The 21,969-nt window shown below is 29.9% G+C and overlaps 2 protein-coding genes and 1 pseudogene across 2 annotated transcripts; all 3 read right to left on the reverse strand.

Moving 5' to 3' along the window:
• Window positions 1-6,378: 6,378 nt before the first annotated feature.
• On the reverse strand, window positions 6,379-7,310 carry LOC107003991 (annotated as a pseudogene).
• A 1,226-nt stretch (window positions 7,311-8,536) lies between these two features.
• On the reverse strand, window positions 8,537-9,707 carry LOC107003992 (adenylate isopentenyltransferase 5, chloroplastic-like). Its single transcript, XM_015202215.1, has 3 exons — window positions 9,488-9,707; window positions 9,081-9,335; window positions 8,537-8,934 (listed from the first exon to the last, which is right to left on the reverse strand). Exons 1-3 carry the CDS (start codon window positions 9,705-9,707, stop codon window positions 8,537-8,539), a joined length of 873 nt encoding a protein of 290 aa, XP_015057701.1.
• Window positions 9,708-11,626: 1,919 nt separating this feature from the next.
• Window positions 11,627-15,926, reverse strand: LOC114074769 (adenylate isopentenyltransferase 5, chloroplastic-like). Its single transcript, XM_027912743.1, has 6 exons — window positions 15,773-15,926; window positions 14,306-14,530; window positions 13,899-14,153; window positions 13,570-13,752; window positions 11,898-12,122; window positions 11,627-11,745 (listed from the first exon to the last, which is right to left on the reverse strand). Exons 1-6 carry the CDS (start codon window positions 15,924-15,926, stop codon window positions 11,627-11,629), a joined length of 1,161 nt encoding a protein of 386 aa, XP_027768544.1.
• Window positions 15,927-21,969: the final 6,043 nt, after the last annotated feature.

The raw sequence follows: 21,969 nt of genomic DNA on the forward strand, positions 1-21,969 counted from the left end.
GATATGCAAGAAAGATATCCACATCTTTTTACAGATTCAGGTACTCTTTCTCGCCCTTACTTTTCTTCCTGTGATCGTTCGGGGACGAACGATGGGTAAATTGGTATCTATTGTAACAACCTGTTTAGTCGGTTTGAGCAGTGGAATTATTCTGATAGAAACTGACTGAGTCGACGGACCACGCGACGGACCGTCGAGGGTCTTCGTTCCAAAACACTTCAACTCTTGGAATCAGGATACTAGAGTTACTTCTCTGAACTTCAGGACGGACCTTCAGGACGGACCGTCATGTATATAACGGATCGTCACAGGGTCTTCGTTCCAAAACACTTCAATTTTTCGAGTCTGAGTACCGGAATCGACTCTCTGAACGTCACGACGGACTTGCAGCACGGACCGTCGTAGATACGACGGACCGTCACAAGCTGCGTAACCCCGACTTGGTCAGACTTCCGCTAAAATTTTTAAAGGGGCGTTTTGGACTTTCTATAATTATTATTATGAAATTAGTGGGGTAATTTTTATAATTGAGTTAGTTGGGGGTTAAAGGAGATAACTTTAAAATAAATAGTGGGTTACTTTTATCACCTTTTATAATTGATTATATGATAATTAGGGTAAAAAGAATCTGTAAAAGAAAAATAAAAAGAGGAGAACGAAGGAGAGAGCGTGAAAAACGAACGAAGCGAGCGACGTGAATTGAGGAAAGGGTTCAAAAGCATTGGGGAGATAGCTTGCTTGATCTTGATTCTTCGGTGGAGGTAGGTTATGGTTTAATTCAATCTAATAGATAAACTCCAAATAGCGATTGATATGTATTGAATGATATTGTAAAGCCTCCTATATACTTGATTGTGTGGTTGCATGTTTTTGATTGTGTGGTGTGTGGTTGACCATAAAATTATGAGAATGTTGAAATTCTAATCTTAAACCATCTCTATTGGAGTAATGCCTTGAATAAAGGAGGCTCGATGAAATATTACTAAATAATGAAAAAGTGGTGGTATTAAATGATAATTAATGGTAGTATTGGATCGGAGTGTCACGTTCCGACACGGATTATTGGATCGGAGTGTCATGTCCCGACACGGATTATTGGATCGGAGTGTCACGTTCCGACACACTAACATTAAAGGCAAGAAATCTTGAATTAACTTAATATATTATAACTCAAAGAACCTAGTTCCCAAACGAGTATGGTGTAGAGGCATGAGTCCTCATAGGTGTGCTTAATGTTGTGATTAATGGTGTAACCATGATGGTGTTGTTGTCTATGGTTCACGTGTTGTTGTTTGCCAACTGTTAAGTATTGTAGTTTGTTTTATACTATTGTTTAATATATACGGGTTTCTATTTTGAGTTGGCCGATGATACCTACTAAGTACGTGTTCCTTATACTGACCCCTACTTTTATTTTCTTCTTGTTGTTTTGTGGAGTGCAGTAAGTGCACTATTGACTTCGACTCGTCCTTAACTCTAGCCAGTCTTCAGCACATCAGATTTCAGGGTGAGCTATTATTCGTAGCTCGGGCTGGATTCTCTTCTTCACGTCTTGATGTCTTTGAAGTTCAGACATGGACCCTCTTTTTACTTATTTTAGCTTCCTAAATACTCTTAGACTTAGTAATTTGAGGATAGATGTTCTTGATGTGATGACTTCCAGATTTTTGGGATAATGAGTATTATACTTTAGAAGTTTATTTAATTTGATTACGTTAGTAAGTTTTGGATCTTCCGCATTATGTTTACTATTTAAAATTGATATAGTGGTAAATGTTGGGGTTTTAGATTTGTTGGTTCGCTCACCTAGTAAGATAAGTGTGGGTGCCACTCGCGGCTCGTTTTGGGTCGTGACAATACATAAAATAATTACAAAAATTACCTGCTTTGACCATTTGATCAACCCTCATGTCAACTCTACGGTTCAATACTGATTGCTCAACATCAATCCAAATAAAGCAACTATCATACTTATATTTGAACATGAACACAAGATCTTCCACAAGTTTTTCAATATACGAATTTGACCCTCCAACAATAATTGGAACACGTTGAGTCTTCAGTATTTTTTCTATGTAGACGACAGCTTGCAAACAAAAATCTTCAGCTGTGAAGTCTGAATCTGGTTCAATTTCACCTAAGAAAATGTAATCAAATTAACTTTCTCAGAATTGAAAGAAATAATTTTTTAATAGTAAAGTATATTTTTCACTAGAATCTATAATTACTACTATAAAATTATCTAGGTAGTCATTTGATATAAGTATTCTTGAGAATAAACATATATACCTAGTGTCGTACACCTTGTTTCTCAGCGTGTGTGATCTTGTTTGTAACAATTTCAAGTCCCTTGTAAACTTGCATTTTATCCTAGTTGATTATTTCTCCCCGAAAATGGGTGGCAACGCCAACAGAGAGACGGGATTTTCCCGTTCCTTTGGCCCCCATTATGAAGATCACTTTTTTCTTGTTGAACTCTTCATTGTTGATGAAAGTATTCATTTTATCTACCAAAAAAAAATTAATTAGTTTAGAACAGTGAATTGATAAAGTCAAAATCTTGTAAATATAAAACTAGTAAGTAGAAACCTTGCTTGACTTGGAATATACTGTCTAAAAATATAAAATTTTCTTGGTGGTGGATGTGAAAAAAAAAATTACATTCAGCTTTTATAGTAAAATCCTTTTGTGGACTTATTAATTGACATACCAATTTCATAATTACTGACATATATTAGGATAAGAATGACTTTTAAAAGTTTAAAGATATGTCAACTTGAATTTTGGTAATTATTATTAAATATATTTTAGGATAAAGTTATTAGTGTATGATGTTAGAAGATCACATAGAGCTGGGCTTTTATAGTAAAAATATAATTTTTTATAGACTTATTAATAAGTAAACCAAATTAAATATATATAAATTCATATCTGTAAGAATAAGAATAGTTCATTAAAAAATCTAGAGTATTTCACCTTAAATTTTGGCAATTAAGCTTAAATTATTTTAGGATGACGTTTCTAGATGCATATTGTTATGAGATCACAAGTATTTACACAAGGATTGTACAAAGAACTCAATAATATTTCTGACGGAAAATATTAAAGTGATAATGCGTCAAGTCTTACACTATTCAACAACACATCATAAGTGTTAAGTCTACTTCCATAAGAGAGAAGTGAACAATTATCGATAACTATTTCAATTACGAGTATTTATATTAACTTGTGCACCATATAATAATAGATAAGGACTTTATTGAATCAAGCTTCAATCACCGTGATAGAATTAGGTAGAATATATTCATTACCGATAGATTACAAATTTACTATTTTATCTTCTTTGTCTATGTAACATTTTTAAGTATTGAGTAAAGAATTCTATTCTTCAAAATCCTTTTAGGGTGGAATCTTCCCGAACATTTATGGTGATTTATTATTTTATCACTCTTTTAGCTTGACATTATGAGTGATCTCATGTAATTATGTACGTAAGTATTTGTATTAATATATATTAAATATAGAAGACTTGGACTTGGACCTAGGGCTTGGGCTTGGATCGAAACTTAAAATAAATATTTCATCTATACATAATAATTTTTTACAAACAAGAGTAATATATATAGAAATAATGGTCATATCATACATATATATTTGTAATGCGATACAAACTGTACAAAATAGGTCAAAAAACAAAAGAGACCAAAACAGAAGATGGCGATATTGAAAGTTTATGCACCCTCAATAATAATATTGTGACGATCGCTTTTGAGAAATCTCTTCACAATATCTAGGCATGGTTGCAAAACAGTATTCGTCCATGCTTCGTCAATATCTTCTTCTCTATCTTCTTTGAAAACGTCTGTAGCAATTATATGATGCACTGGCCACATTTTCTCGCTTATTAATCGTAGAATCTTGTCAAGTTGGTTACAAATTAACATACGAGTATTACGCTTGATACTTGAAATTGAAGCTTGAAGAATCATCTGCTTTGATTCATCATCTCCGTCCATATTTGTTTCTTCCCTTAAATATCTGTCCATTTCAGGGACACCGATGGACCGTCGGATTCCTTTGGTGTAATCTGCATCTGGAATGAAAATCAGTCGCACCTCATCCAGTAGCCCTGCATGCAACACAAATTTAAAGAAGAGTTTTATTTAGTAGAACATATATTTGATAACCAAAAGTAGAAAATTATATAAGAAAAGTTTTTAGCTAGCTGCATGATAGTATATCTTTATTGATACATAATATAATTACAAAAATTACCTGCTTTGACCATTTGATCAACCCTCATGTCAACTCTACGGTTCAAGACTGATTGCTCAACATTAATCCAAATAAAGCAACTGTTATACCTATATTTGAACATGAACACAGGATCTTCCACAAGTTTTTCAATATACGAATTTGACCCTCCAACAATAATTGGAACACGTTGAGTCTTCAGTATTTTTTCTATGTAGACGACAGCTTGCAAACAAAAATCTTCAGCTGTGAAGTCTGAATCTGGTTCAATTTCACCTATGAAAATGTAATCAAATTAACTTTCTTCGAATTCAAAGAAATAATTTTTTAATAGTAAAGTATATTTTTCACTAGAATCTATAATTACTACTATAAAATTATCTAGGTAGTCATTTGATATAAGTATTCTAGAGAATAAACATATGTACCTAACAAATAGTGTCGTACACCTTGTTTCGCAGCGTGTGTGATCTTGTTTATAACAATTTCAAGTCCCTTGTAAACTTGCATTTTATCCGAGTTGATTATTTCTCCTTGAAAATTGGTGGCAACGTCAACAGAGAGACGGGATTTTCCCGTTCCTGTGGCCCCCATTATGAAGATCACTTTTTTCTTGTTAAACTCTTCATTGTTGATGAAAGTATTTATTTTATCTACCAAAAAAAATATTAATTAGTTTAGAATAGTGAATTCATAAAGTCAGACATTAAAAAATCTTGTAAATATAATACTAGTAAGTAGAAACCTTGCTTGACTTGGAATATACTATCTAAAAATATAAAATTTTCTTGATGGTGGATGTGGAAAAAAAATTACATTCAGCTTTTATAGCAAAATCTTTTTGTGGACTTATTAATTGACATACCAATTTCATAATTACTGATATATTTTAGGATAAGAATGACTTTTAAAAGTATAAAGATATGTCAACTTGAATTTTGGTAATTATTATTAAATTTATTTTAGGATAAAGTTATTAGTGTACGATGTTAGGAGATCACATAGAGCTGGGCTTTTATAGTAAAAATATAATTTTTTATAGACATATTAATTAGTAAACCAAATTAAATATATATAAATTCATATCTTTAAGAATAAGAATAGTTCATTAAAAAATCTAGAGTATTTCACCTTAAAGTTTGGCGATTAAGCTTAAATTATTTTAGGATGACGTTTCTAGATGCATATTGTTATGAGATCACAAGTAGTTACACAAGGATTGTACAAAGAACTCAATAATATTTCTGACGGAAAATATTTAAGTGATAATGCGTCAAGTCTTACACTATTCAACAACACATCATAAGTGTTAAGTCTGATTCCATAAGAGGGAAGTGAACAATTATCGATAACTATTTCAATTACGAGTATTTATATTAACTTGTGCACCATATAATAATAGATAAGGACTTTATTGAATCAAGCTTCAATCACCGTGATAGAATTAGGTAGAATATATTCATTACCGATAGATTACAAATTTACTCTTTTATCTTCTTTGTATATGTAACATTTTAAGTATTGAGTAAAGAATTCTATTCTTCGAAATCCTTTTAGGGTGGAATCTTCCCGAACATTTATGGTGATTTCTTATTTTATTACTCTATTTGCTTGACATTATGAGTGATCTCATGTAATTATGTACGTACATATTTGTATTAATATATATTAAATATAGAAGACTTGGACTTGGACCTTTGGCTTGGGCTTGGATCGAAACTTAAAATAAATATTTCATCTATACATAAGAATTTTTTACAGAAAAGAGTAACATATATAGAAATAATGGTCATATCATACATATATATTTGTAATGCGATACAAACTGTAAAAAATAGGTCAAAAATAAAAGAGACCAAAACAGAAGATGGCGATATTGAAAGTTTATGTACCCTCAATAATAATATTGTGACGATCGCTTTTGAGAAATCTCTTCAGAATATCTAGGCATGGTTGCAAAACAGTATTCGTCCATGCTTCATCAATGTCTTCTTCTCTATCTTCTTTGAAAACGTCCGTAGCAATTATATGATGCACTGGCCACATTTTCTCGCTTATTAATCGTTGAATCTTGTCAAGTTGGTTACAAATTAACATACGAGTATTACGCTTGATACTTGAAATTTAAGATTGAAGAATCATCTGCTTTGATTCATCATCTCCGTCCATATTTGTTTCTTCCCTTAAATATCTGTCCATTTCAGGGACACCGATGGACCGTCGGATTCCTTTGGTGTAATCTGCATCTGGAATGAAAATCAGTCGCACCTCATCCACTAGGCCTGGATGCAACACAAAGTTAAAGAAGAGTTTTATTTAGTAGAACATATATTTGATAACCAAAAGTAGAAAATTATATAAGAAAAGTTTTTAGCAAGCTGCATGAAAGTATATCTTTATTGATACATAAAATAATTACAAAAATTACCTGCTTTGACCATTTGATCAACCCTCATGTCAACTCTACGGTTCAATACTGATTGCTCAACATCAATCCAAATAAAGCAACTATCATACTTATATTTGAACATGAACACAGGATCTTCCACCAGTTTTTCAATATACGAATTTGACCCCCCAACAATAATTTGGAACATGTTGAGTCTTCAGTATTTTTTCTATGTAGACGATAGCTTGCAAACAAAAATCTTCAGCTGTGAAGTCTGAATCTGGTTCAATTTCACCTAAGAAAATGTAATCAAATTAACTTTCTCAGAATTGAACAAAATAATTTTTTAATAGTAAAGTATATTTTTCACTAGAATCTATAATTACTACTATAAAATTATCTAGGTAGTCATTTGATATAAGTATTCTTGAGAATAAACATATATACCTAACAAATAGTGTCGTACACCTTGTTTCTCAGCGTGTGTGATCTTGTTTGTAACAATTTCAAGTCCCTTGTAAACTTGCATTTTATCCGAGTTGATTATTTCTCCTCGAAAATGGGTGGCAACGTCAACAGAGAGACGGGATTTTCCCGTTCCTGTGGCCCCCATTATGAAGATCACTTTTTTCTTGTTGAACTCTTCATTGTTGATGAAAGTATTCATTTTACCTACCAAAAAACAATTAATTAGTTTAGAATAGTGAATTGATAAAGTCAAAATCTTGTAAATATAAAACTAGTAAGTAGAACCTTGCTTGACTTGGTATATACTATCTAAAAATATAAAATTTTCTTGATGGTGGATGTGAAAAACAAAATTACATTCAGCTTTTATAGTAAAATCTTTTTGTGGACTTATTAATTGACATACCAATTTCATAATTACTGATATATTTTAGGATAAGAATGACTTTTAAAAGTTTAAAGATATGTCAACTTGAATTTTGGTAATTATTATTAAATATATTTTAGGATAAAGTTATTAGTGTACGATGTTAGGAGATCACATAGAGCTGGGCTTTTATAGTAAAAATATAATTTTTTATAGACTTATTAATTAGTAAACCAAATTAAATATATATAAATTCATATCTTTAAGAATAAGAATAGTTCATTAAAAAATCTAGAGTATTTCACCTTAAATTTTGGCGATTAAGCTTCAATTATTTTAGGATGACGTTTCTAGATGCATATTGTTATGAGATCACAAGTAGTTACAAAAGGATTGTACAAAGAACTCAATAATATTTCTGACGGAAAATATTTATGTTATAATGCGTCAAGTCTTACACTATTCAACAACACATCATAAGTGTTAAGTCTAATTCCATATGAGGGAAGTGAACAATTATCGATAACTATTTCAATTACGAGTATTTATATTAACTTGTGCACCATATAATAATAGATAAGGACTTTATTGAATAAGGCTTCAATCACCGTGATAGAATTAGGTAGAATATATTCATTACCGATATATTACAAATTTACTATTTTATCTTCTTTGTCTATGTATCATTTTAAGTATTGAGTAAAGATTTCTATTATTCAAAACCCTTTTTGGGTGGAATCTTCCCGAACATTTATGGTGATTTATTATTTTATCACTCTATTAGCTTGACATTATGAGTGATCTCATGTAATTATGTACGTACGTATTTGTATTAATATATATTAAATATAGAAGACTTGGACTTGGACCTTGGGCTTGGGCTTGGATCGAAACTTAGAATAAATATTTCATCTATACATAAGAATTTTTTTAATGACAAGAGTAACATATATAGAAATAATGGTCATATCATACACATATATTTGTTATGCGATACAAACTGTACAAAATAGGTCAAAAATAAAAGAGACCAAAACAGAAGATGGCGATATTGAAATTTATGTACCCTCAATAATAATATTGTGACGATCTCTTTTGAGAAATCTCTTCACAATATCTAGGCATGGTTGCAATACAGTATTCGTCCATGCTTCGTGAATATCTTCTTCTCTATCTTCTTTGAAAACGTCCGTAGCAATTATATGATGCAATGGCCACATTTTCTCGCTTATTAATCGTTGAATCTTGTCAAGTTGGTTACAAATTAGCATACGAGAATTACGCTTGATACTTGAAATTGAAGCTTGAAGAATCATCTGCTTTGATTCATCATCTCCGTCCATATTTGTTTCTTCCCTTAAATATCTGTCCATTTCAGGGAGACCGATGGACCGTCGGATTCCTTTGGTGTAATCTGCATCTGGAATAAAAATCAGTCGCACCTCATCCACTAGCCCTGCATGCAACACAAATTTAAAGAAGAGTTTTATTTAGTAGAACATACATTTGATAACCAAAAGTAGAAAATTATATAAGAAAAGTTTTTAGAAAGCTGCATGATAGTATATCTTTATTGATACATAAAATAATTACAAAAGTTACCTGCTTTGACCATTTGATCAACCCTCATGTCAACTCTACGGTTCAAGACTGATTGCTCAACATCTATCCAAATAAAGCAACTATCATACTTATATTTGAACATGAACACAGGATCTTCCACAAGTTTTTCAATATACGAATTTGACCCTCCAACAATAATTGGAACACGTTGAGTCTTCAGTATTTTTTCTATGTAGACGACAGCTTGCAAACAAAAATCATCAGCTGTGAAGTCTGAATTTGGTTCAATTTCAACTGAGAAAATGTAATCAAATTAACTTTCTCAGAATTGAAAGAAATAATTTTTTAATAGTAAAGTATATTTTTCATTAGAATCTATAATTACTACTATAAAATTATCTAGGTAGTCATTTGATATAAGTATTCTTGAGAATAAACATATATACCTAACAAATAGTGTCGTACACCTTGTATCTCAGTGTGTGTGATCTTGTTTGTAACAATTTCAAGTCCCTTGTAAACTTGCATTTTATCCGAGTTGATTATTTCTCCTCGCAAATGGGTGGCAACGTCAACAGAGAGACGGGATTTTCCCGTTCCTGTGACCCCCATTATGAAGATCACTTTTTTCTTGTTGAACTCTTCATTGTTGATCAAAGTAGTCATTTTATCGACCAAAAAAAATATTAATAAGTTTAGAATAGTGAATTCATAAAGTCAGTCATTAAAAAATCTTGTAAATATAAAACTAGTAAGTAGAAACCTTGCTTGACGTGGAATATACTATCTTAAAATATAAATTTTTCTTGATGGTGGATGTGAAAAAGAAATTACATACAGCTTGTATAGTAAAATCTTTTTGTGGACTTATTAATTGACATACCAATTTCATAATTACTGATATATTTTAGGATAAGAATGACTTTTAAACGTTTAAAGATATGTCAACTTGAATTTTGGTAATTATTATTAAATATATATTTAGTATAAAGTTATTAGTTTACGACGTTAGGAGATCATATAGAGCTGGGCTTTTATAGTAAAAATATAATTTTTTATAGACTTATTAATTAGTAAACCAAATTACATATATATAAATTCATATCTTTAAGATTAAGAATAGTTCATTAAAATATTTAGAGTATTTCATCTTAAATTTTGGCGATTAAGCTTAAATTTTTTTAGGATGACATTTCTAGATGCATATTGTTGTGAGATCACAAGTAGTTACAAAAGGATTGTACAAAGAACTAAATAATATTTCTGACGGAATATATTTAAGTGATAATGCGTCAAGTCTTACACTATTCAACAACACATCATAAGTGTTAACTCTAATTCCATAAGAGGGAAGTGAACAATTATCGATAACTATTTCAATTACGAGTATTTATATTAACTTTTGCACCATATAATAATAGATAAGGACTTTATTGAATCAAGCTTCAATCACCGTGATAGAATTAGGTAGAATATATTCATTACCGATAGATTACAAATTTACTATTTTATCTTCTTTGTCTATGTAACATTTTTAAGTATTGAGTAAATAATTCTATTCTTCAAAATTATTTTAGGGTGGAATCTTCCGGAACATTTATGGTGATTTATTATTTTATCACTCTATTTGCTTGACATTATGAGTGATCTCATGTAATTATGTACTTACGTATTTGTATTAATATATATTAAATATAGAAGACTTGGAATTGGACCTTGGGCTTGGGCTTGGATCGAAACATAAATTAAATATTTCATCTGTACATAAGAATTTTTTTACAGACAAGAGTAAAATATATAGAAATAATGGTCATATCATACATATATATTTTTAATGCGATACAAACTGTACAAAATAGATCAAAAATAAAAGAGACCAAAACTGAAGATGGCGATAATGAAAGTTTATCTACACTCAATAATAATATTGTGATGATCGCTTTTGAGAAATCTCTTCACAATATCTAGGCATGGTTGCAAAATAGTATTCGTCCATGCTTCGTCAATATCTTCTTCTCTATCTTCTTTGAAAATGTCCGTAGCAATTATATGATGCACTGGCCACATTTTCTCGCTTATTAATCGTTGAATCTTGTCAAGTTGGTTACAAATTAACATACGAGTATTACGCTTGATACTTGAAATTGAAGCTTGAAGAATCATCTGCTTTGATTCATCATCTCCGTCGACATTTGTTTCTTCCCTTAAATATCTGTCCATTTCAGGGACACCGTTGGGCCGTCAGATTCCTTTGGTGTAATCTGCATCTGGAATAAAAATTTGTCGCACCTTATCCACTAGCCCTGCATGCAACACAAATTTAAAGAAGAGTTTTATTTAGTAGAACATATATTTGATAACCAAAAGTAGAAAATTATATAAGAAAAGTTTTTAGCTAGCTGCATGATAGTATCTCTTTATTGATACATAAAATAATTACAAAAATTACCTGCTTTGACCATTTGATCAACCCTCATGTCAACTCTACGGTTCAAGACTGATTGCTCAACATCAATCCAAAAAACGCAACTATCATACTTATATTTGAACATGAATATAGGATCTTCCACAAGTTTTTCAATATACTAATTTGACTCTCCAACAATAATTGGAACACGTTGAGTCTTCAGTATTTTTTCTATGTAGACGACAGCTTGCAAACAAAAATCTTCAGCTGTGAAGTCTGAATCTGGTTCAATTTTACCTAAGAAAATGTAATCAAATTAACCTTCTCAGAATTGAAAGAAATAATTTTTCAATAGTAAAATATATTTTTCACTAGAATCTATAATTACTAATATAAAATTATCTAGGTAGTCATTTGATATAAGTATTCTTGAGAATAAACATATATACCTAACAAATAGTGTCGTACACCTTGTTTCTCAGTATGTGTGATCTTGTTTGTAACAATTTCAAGTCCCTTGTAAACTTGCATTTTATTCGAGTTGATTATTTCTCCTCGAAAATGGGTGGCAACGTCAACAGAGAGACGGGATTTTCCCGTTCCTGTGGCACTCATTATGAAGATCACTTTTTTCTTGTTGAACTCTTCATTGTTGATGAAAGTATTCATTTTATCTACCAAAAATAATATTAATTAGTTTAGAACAGTGAATTCATAAAGTCAGACATTAAAAAATCTTGTAAATAAAAAACTAGTAAGTAGAAACCTTGCTTGATTTGGAATATACTATCTTAAAATATAAAATTTTCTTGATGGTGGATGTGAAAAAAAATTACATTCAGCTTTTATAGTAAAATCTTTTTGTGGACTTATTAATTGACATACCAATTTCATAATTACTGATATATTTTAGGATAAGAATGACTTTTAAAAGTTCAAAGATATGTCAACCTGAATTTTGGTAATTATTATTAAATATATTTTAGTATAAAGTTATTAGTGTACGATGTTAGGAGATCACATAGAGCTGGGCTTTTATGGTAAAAATATAATTTTTTATAGATTTATTAATTAGTAAACCAAATTAAATATACATAAATTCATATCTTTAAGAATAAGAATAGTTCATTAAAAAATTTAGAGTATTTCACCTTAAATTTTGGCGATTAAGCTTAAATTATTTTAGGATGACGTTTCTAGATGCATATTGTTATGAGATCACAAGTAGTTACCAAAGGATTGTACAAAGAACTCAATAACATTTCTGACGGAATATATTTAAGTGATAATGCGTCAAGTCTTACACTATTCAACAACACATCACAAGTGTTAAGTCTAATTCCATAAGAGGGAAGTGCACAATTATCGATAACTATTTCAATTACGAGTATTTATATTAACTTGTGCACCATATAATAATAGATAAGGACTTTATTGAATCAAGCTTCAATCACCGTGATAGAATTAGGTAGAATATATTCATTACCGATAGATTACAAATTTACTATTTTATCTTCTTTGTCTATGTATCATTTTAAAGTATTGAGTAAAGAATCTATTCTTCAAAATTATTTTAGGGTGGAAACTTCCGGAACATTTATGGTGATTTATTATTTTTTCACTCTATTAGCTTCACATTATGAGTGATCTTATGTATTTATGTACGTACGTATTTGTATTAATATATATTAAATATAGAAGACTTGGAATTGGACCTTGGGCTTGGGCTTGGATCGAAACTTAAAATAAATATTTCATCTATACATAAGAATTTTTTTTACAGACAAGAGTAACATATATAGAAATAATGGTCATATCATACATATATATTTGTAATGCGATACAAACTGTTCAAAATAGGTCAAAAATAAAAGAGACCAAAACAGAAGACGACGATAATGAAAGTTTATGCACACTCAATAATAATATTGTGCTGATCGATTTTGAGAAATCTCTTCACAATATCTAGGCATAGTTGCAAAACATTATTCGTCCATGCTTCGTTAATATCTTCTTCTCTATCTTCTTTGAAAACGTCCGTACCAATTATATGATGCACTGGCCACATTTTCTCGCTTATTAATCGTTGAATCTTGTCAAGTTGGTTACAAATTAACATACGAGTATTACGCTTGATACTTGTAATTGAAGCTTGACGAATCATCTGCTTTGATTCATCATCTCCGTCTATATTTGTTTCTTCCCTTAAATATCTGTCCATTTCAGGTACACCGATAGACCGTCGGATTCCTTTGGTGTAATCTGCATCTGGAATGAAAATATGTTGCACCTCATCCACTAGCCCTACATGTAACACAAATTTAAAGAAGAGTTTTATTTAGTAGAACATATATTTGATAACCAAAAGTAGAAAATTATATAAGAAAAGGTTTTAGCTAGCTGCATGATAGTATATCTTTATTGATACATAAAATAATTACAAAAATTACCTGCTTTCACCAGTTGATCAACCCTCATGTCAACTCTACGGTTCAAGACTGATTGCTCAACATCAATCCAAATAAAGCAACTGTTATACCTATATTTGAACATGAACACAGGATCTTCCACAAGTTTTTCGATATACGAATTTGACCCTCCAACAATAATTGGAACACGTTGAGTCTTCAGTATTTTTTCTATGTAGACGACAGCTTGCAAACAAAAATCTTCAGCTGTGAAGTCTGAATCTGGTTCAATTTCACCTATGAAAATGTAATCAAATTAACTTTCTCAGAACTGAAAGAAATAATTTTTTAATAGTAAAGTATATTTTTCACTAGAATCTACAATTACTACTATAATATTATCTAGGTAGTCATTTGATATAAGTATTCTTGAGAATAAACATATATACCTAACAAATAGTGTCGTACACCTTGTTTCTCAGTGTGTGTGATCTTGTTTGTAACGATTTCAAGTCCCTTGTAAACTTGCATTTTATCCGAGTTGATTATTTCTCCTCGAAAATGGGTGGCAACGTCAACAGAGAGACGGGATTTTCCCGTTCCTGTGGCCCCCATTATGAAGATCACTTTTTTCTTGTTGAACTCTTCATTGTTGATGAAAGTATTCATTTTATCTACCAAAAAAAAAATACTAATTAGTTTAGAATAGTGAATTCATAAAGTCAGACATTAAAAAATCTTGTAAATAAAAAACTAGTAAGTAGAAACCTTGCTTGACTTGGAATATACTATCTTAAAATATAAAATTTTCTTGATGGTGGATGTGGAAAAAAATTACATTCAGCTTTTATAGTAAAATCTTTTTGTGGACTTATTAATTGACATACCAATTTCATAATTACAGATATATTTTAGGATAAGAATGACTTTTAAAAGTTTAAAGATATGTCAACTTGAATTTTGGTAATTATTATTAAATATATTTTAGTATAAAGTTATTAGTGTACGATGTTAGGAGATCACATTGAGCTGGGCTTTTATAGTAAAAATATAATTTTTTATAGACTTATTAATTAGTAAACCAAATTAAATATATATAAATTCATATTTTTAAGAATAAGAATAGTTCATTAAAAATTTTAGAGTATTTCACCTTAAATTTTGGCGACTAAGCTTAAATTATTTTAGGATGATGTTTCTAGATGCATATTGTTATGAGATCACAAGTAGTTACCAAAGGATTGTACAAAGAACTCAATAATATTTCTGACGGAATATATTTAAGTGATAATGCGTCAAGTCTTACACTATTCAACAACACATCATAAGTGTTAAGTCTAATTCCATAAGAGGGAAGTGAACAATTATCGATAACTATTTCAATTACGAGTATTTGTATTAACTTATACACCATATAATAATAGATAAGGACTTTATTGAATAAAGCTTCAATCTCCGTGATAGAATTAGGTAGAATATATTCATTACCGATAGATTACAAATTTACTATTTTATCTTCTTTGTCTATGTAACATTTTTAAGTATTGAGTAAAGAATTCTATTCTTCAAAATCCTTTTAGGGTGGAATCTTCCCGAACATTTATGGTGATTTATTATTTTATCACTCTATTAGCTTTACATTATAAGTGATATCATGTAATTATGTACGTACGTATTTGTATTAAAATATATTAAATATAGAAGATTTGGACTTGGACCTTGGGCTTAGGCTTGAATCGAAACTTAAAATAAATATTTCATCTATACATAAGAATTTTTTTACAGACAAGAGTAACATATATAGAAATAATGGTCATATCATACATATATATTTGTAATGTGATACAAACTGTACAAAATAGGTCAAAAATAAAAGTGACCAAAACAGAAGATGGCGATATTGAAAGTTTATGTACCCTCAATAATAATATTGTGACGATCGCATTTGAGAAATCTCTTCACAATATCTCGGCATGGTTGCAAAACAGTATTCGTCCATGCTTCGTCAATATCTTCTTCTCTATCTTCTTTGAAAACGTCCGTAGCAATTATATGATGCACTGGCCACATTTTCTCGCTTATTAATCGTTGAATCCGGTCAAGTTGTTTACAAATTAACATACGAGTATTATGCCTTATAATTGAAATTGAAGCTTGAAGAATCATCTACTTTGATTCATCATCTCCGTCCATATTTGTTTCTTCCCTTAAATATCTCTCCATTTCAGGGACACCGATGGACCATCAGATTCCTTTGGTGTAATCTGCATCTGGAATGAAAATTAGTCGCACCTCATCCACTAGCCCTGCATGCAACACAAATTTAAAGAAGAGTTTTATTTAGTAGAACATATATTTGATAACCAAAAGTATAAAATTATATAAGAAAAGTTTTTAGCTAGCTGCATGATAGTATATCTTTATTGATATATAAAATAATTATAAAAATTACCTGCTTTGACCATTTGATCAACCCTCATGTCAACTCTACGGTTCAAGACTGATTGCTCAACAACATTCCAAATAAAGCAACTATCATACTTATATTTGAACATGAACACAGGATCTTCCACAAGTTTTTCAATGTACGAATTTGACCTCCAACAATAATTGAAACACGTTGAGTCTTCAGTATTTTGTCTATGTAGACGACAGCTTGCAAACAAAAATCTTTAGCTGTGAAGTCTGAATCTGGTTCAATTTCACCTAAGAAAATGTAATCAAATTAACTTTCTCAGAAATGAAAGAAATAATTTTTTAATAGTAAAGTATATTTTTCACTAGAATCTATAATAAAATTATCTAGGTAGTCATTTGATATAAGTATTCTTGAAAAATAAACATATATACCTAACAAATAGTGTCGTACACCTTGTTTCTCAGCGTGTGTGATCTTGTTTGTAACCATTTCAAGTCCCTTGTAAACTTGCATTTTATCCGAGTTGATTATTTCTCCCCGAAAATGGGTGGCAACGTCAACAGAGAGACGGGATTTTCCCGTGCCTGTGGCCCCCATTATGAAGATCACTTTTTTCTTGTTGAACTCTTCATTGTTGATGAAAGTATTCATTTTATCTACCAAAAAAAAATTAATTAGTTTAGAATAGTGAATTGATAAAGTCAAAATCTTGTAAATATAAAACTAGTAAGTAGAACCTTGCTTGACTTGGAATATACTATCTAAAAATATAAAATTTTCTTGATGGTGGATGTGACAAAAAAAATTACATTCAGCTTTTATAGTAAAATCTTTTTGTGGACTTATTAATTGACATACCAATTTCATAATTACTGATATATTTTAGGATAAGAATCACTTTTAAAAGTTTAAAGATATGTCAACTTGAACTTTGGTAATTATTATTAAGTATATTTTAGGATAAAGTTATTAGTGTACGATGTTAGGAGATCACATAGAGCTAGGCTTTTATAGTAAAAATATAATTTTTTATAGACTTATTAATTAGTAAACAAAATTAAATATATATAAATTCATATCTTTAAGAATAAGAATAGTTCATTAAAAAATCTAGAGTATTTCACCTTAAATTTTGGCGATTAAGCTTAAATTATTTTAGGATGACGTTTCTAGATGCATATTGTTATGAGATCACAAGTAGTTACAAAAGGATTGTACAAAGAACTCAATAATATTTCTGACGGAAAATATTTAAGTGATAATGCGTCAAGTCTTACACTATTCAACAAAACAACATAAGTGTTAAGTCTAATTCCATAAGAGGGAAGTGAACAATTATCGATAACTATTTCAATTACGAGGTGAACCATATAATAATAGATAAGGACTTTATTGAATAAGGCTTCAATTACCGTGATAGAATTAGGTAGAATATATTCATTACCGATAGATTACAAATTTACTATTTTATCTTCTTTGTCTATGTATCAGTTTAAGTATTGAGTAAAGACTTCTATTATTCAAAATCCTTTTTGGGTGGAATCTTCCCGAACATTTGTGGTGATTTATTATTTTATCACTCTATTAGCTTGACATTATGAGTGATCTCATGTAATTATGTACGTACGTATTTGTATTAATATATATTAAATATAGAAGACTTGGACTTGGACCTTGGGCTTGGGCTTGGATCGAAACTTAAAATAAATATTTCATCTATACATAAGAATTTTTTTAAAGACAAGAGTAACATATATAGAAATAATGGTCATATCATACATATATATTTGTAATGCGATACAAACTGTACAAAATAGGTCAAAAATAAAAGAGACCAAAACAGAAGATGGCGATATTGAATGTTTATGTACCCTCAATAATAATATTGTGACGATCGCTTTTGAGAAATCTCTTCACAATATCTAGGCATGGTTGCAAAATAGTATTCGTCCATGCTTCGTCAATATCTTCTTCTCTATCTTCTTTGAAAATGTCCGTAGCAATTATATGATGCACTGGCCACATTTTCTCGCTTATTAATCGTTGAATCTTGTCAAGTTGGTTACAAATTAACATACGAGTATTACCCTTGATACTTGAAATTGAAGCTTGAAGAATCATCTGCTTTGATTCATCATCTCCGTCCATATTTGCTTCTTCCCTTAAATATTTGTCCATTTCAGGGACACCGATGGACCGTCGGATTCCTTTGGTGTAATCTGCATCTGGAATAAAAATCTGTCGAACCTCATCCACTAGCCCTGCATGCAACACAAATTTAAAGAAGAGTTTTATTTAGTAGAACATACATTTGATAACCAAAAGTAGAAAATTATATAAGAAAAGTTTTTAGAAAGCTGTATGATAGTATATCTTTATTGATACATAAAATAATTACAAAAATTACCTGCTTTGACCATTTGATCAACCCTCATGTCAACTCTACGGTTCAAGACTGATTGCTCAACATCAATCCAAATAAAGCAACTATCATACTTATATTTGAACATGAACACCGGATCTTCCACAAGTTTTTCAATATACGAATTTGACCCTACAACAATAATTGGAACACGTTGAGTCTTCAGTATTTTTTCTATGTAGACGACAGCTTGCAAACAAAAATCATCAGCTATGAAGTCTGAATTTGGTTCAATATCACATGAGAAAATGTAATCAAATTAACTTTCTCAGAATTGAAAGAAATAATCTTTTAATAGTAAAGTATATTTTTCATTAGAATCTATAATTACTACTATAAAATTATCTAGGTAGTCATTTAATATAAGTATTCTTGAGAATAAACATATATACCTAACAAATAGTGTCGTATACCTTGTTTCTCAGTGTGTGTGATCTTGTTTGTAACAATTTCAAGTCACTTGTAAACTTGCATTTTATCCGAGTTGATTATTTCTCCTCGAAAATGGGTGGCAACGTCAACAGAGAGACGGGATTTTCCCGTTCCTGTGGCCCCCATTATGAAGATCACTTTTTTCTTGTTGAACTCTTCATTGTTGATGAAAGTATTCATTTTATCTACAAAAAAAAAATATTAATTAGTTTAGAATAGTGAATTCATAAAGTCAGACATTAAAAAATCTTGTAAATAAAAAACTAGTAAGTAGAAACCTTGCTTGACTTGGAATACACTATCTTAAAATATAATATTTTCTTGATGGTGGATGTGAAAAAAAATTACATTCAGCTTTTATAGTAAAATCTTTTTGTGGACTTATTAATTAACATACCAATTTCATAATTACTGATATATTTTAGGATAAGAATGACTTTTAAAAGTTTAAAGATATGTCAACTTGAATTTTGGTAATTATTATTAAAATAAGTTTAGTATAAAGTTATTAGTGTACGATGTTAGGAGATCACATAGAGCTGGGTTTTAATAGTAAAAATATAATTTTTTATAGACTTATTAATTAGTAAACCAAATTAAATATATATAAATTCATATCTTTAAGAATAAGAATAGTTCATTAAAAAATTTAGAGTATTTCAACTTAAATTTTGGCGATTAAGCTTAAATTATTTTAGGATGACGTTTCTAGATGCATATTGTTATGAGATCACAAGTAGTTACCAAAGGATTGTACAAAGAACTCAATAATATTTCTGACGGAATATATTTAAGTGATAATGCGTCAAGTCTTACACTATTCAACAACACATCACAAGTGTTAAGTCTAATTCCATAAGAGGGAAGTGAACAATTATCGATAACTATTTCAATTACGAGTATTTATATTAACTTGTGCACCATATAATAATAGATAAGGACTTTATTGAATCAAGCTTCAATTACCGTGATAGAATTAGGTAGAATATATTCATTACCGATAGATTACAAATTTACTATTTTATCTTCTTTGTCTATGTAACATTTTTAAGTATGTAAAGAATTCTATTCTTCAAAATTATTTTAGGTTGGAATCTTCCGGAACATTTATGGTGATTTATTATTTTTTCACTCTATTAGCTTCACATTATGAGTGATCTCATGTAAATATGTACGTACGTATTTGTATTAATATATATATTCAATATAGAAGACTTGGAATTGGACCTTGGGCTTGGGCTTGGATCGAAACTTAAAATAAATATTTCATGTATACATAAGATATTTTTTACAGACAAAAGTAACATATATAGAAATAATGGTCATATCATACATATATATTTGTAATGCGATACAAACTGTACAAAATAGGTCAAAAATAAAAGAGACCAAAACAGAAGATGGCGATAATGAAAGTTTATGCATACTCAATAATAATATTGTGATGATCGCTTTTGAGAAATATCTTCACAATATCTAGGCATGGTTGCAAAACAGTATTCGTCCATGCTTCGTTAATATCTTCTTCTCTATCTTCTTTGAAAACGTCCGTAGCAATTATATGATGCACTGGCCACATTTTCTCGCTTATTAATCGTTCAATCTTGTCATGTTGGTTACAAATTAACATACGAGTATAACGCTTGATACTTGTAATTGAAGCTTGAAGAATCATCTGTTTTGATTCATCATCTCCGTCTATATTTGTTTCTTCCCATAAATATCTGTCCATTTCAGGGACACCGATAGACCGTCGGATTCCTTTGGTGTAATCTGCATCTGGAATGAAAATCTGGCGCACCTCATCCACTAGCCCTCCATGCAACACAAATTTAAAGAAGAGTTTTATTTAGTAGAACATATATTTGATAACCAAAAGTAGAAAATTGTATAAGAAAAGTTTTTAGCTAGCTGCATGATAGTATATCTTTATTGATACATAAAATAATTACAAAAATTACCTGCTTTGACCATTTGATCAACCCTCATGTCAACTCTACAGTTCAAGACTGATTGCTCAACATCAATCCAAATAAAGCAACTATCATACTTATATTTGAACATGAAGACAGGATCTTCCACATGTTTTTCAATATACGAATTTGACCCTCCAACAATAATTGCAACACGTTGAGTCTTCAGTATTTTGTCTATGTAGACGACAGCTTGCAAACAAAAATCTTTAGCTGTGAAGTCTGAATCTGGTTCAATTTCACCTAAGAAAATGTAATCAAATTAACTTTCTCAGAATTGAAAGAAATAATTTTTTAATAGTAAAGTATATTTTTCACTAGAATCTATAATTACTACTATAAAATTATCTAGGTAGTCATTTGATATAAGTATTCTTGAGAATAAACATATATACCTAACAAATAGTGTCGTACACCTTGTTTCTCAGTGTGTGTGATCTTGTTTGTAACAACTTGAATTTTGGTAATTATTATTAAATATATTTTAGTATAAAGTTATTAGTGTACGATGTTCGGAGATCACATAGAGCTGGGCTTTTATAGTAAAAATATAATTTTTTATAGACTTATTAATTATTAAACCAAATCAAATATATATAAATTCATATCTTTAAGAATAAGAATAGTTCATTAAAAAATTTAGAGTATTTCACCTTAAATTTTGGCGATTAAGCTTAAATTATTTTAGGATGACGTTTCTAGATGTATATTGTTATGAGATCACAAGTTGTTACAAAAGGATTGTACAAAGAACTAAATAATATTTCTGACGGAATATATTTAAGTGATAATGTAATGACCCTGTTAGTCGTTTTAGAAATTTCAACCATTATTTTTATATTAACCTTTTTAGTAGATTTTATAATT

The sequence above is a fragment of the Solanum pennellii genome, chromosome 11 (genome assembly GCF_001406875.1).
Source record: "Solanum pennellii chromosome 11, SPENNV200".
Taxonomy (NCBI): domain Eukaryota; kingdom Viridiplantae; phylum Streptophyta; class Magnoliopsida; order Solanales; family Solanaceae; genus Solanum; species Solanum pennellii.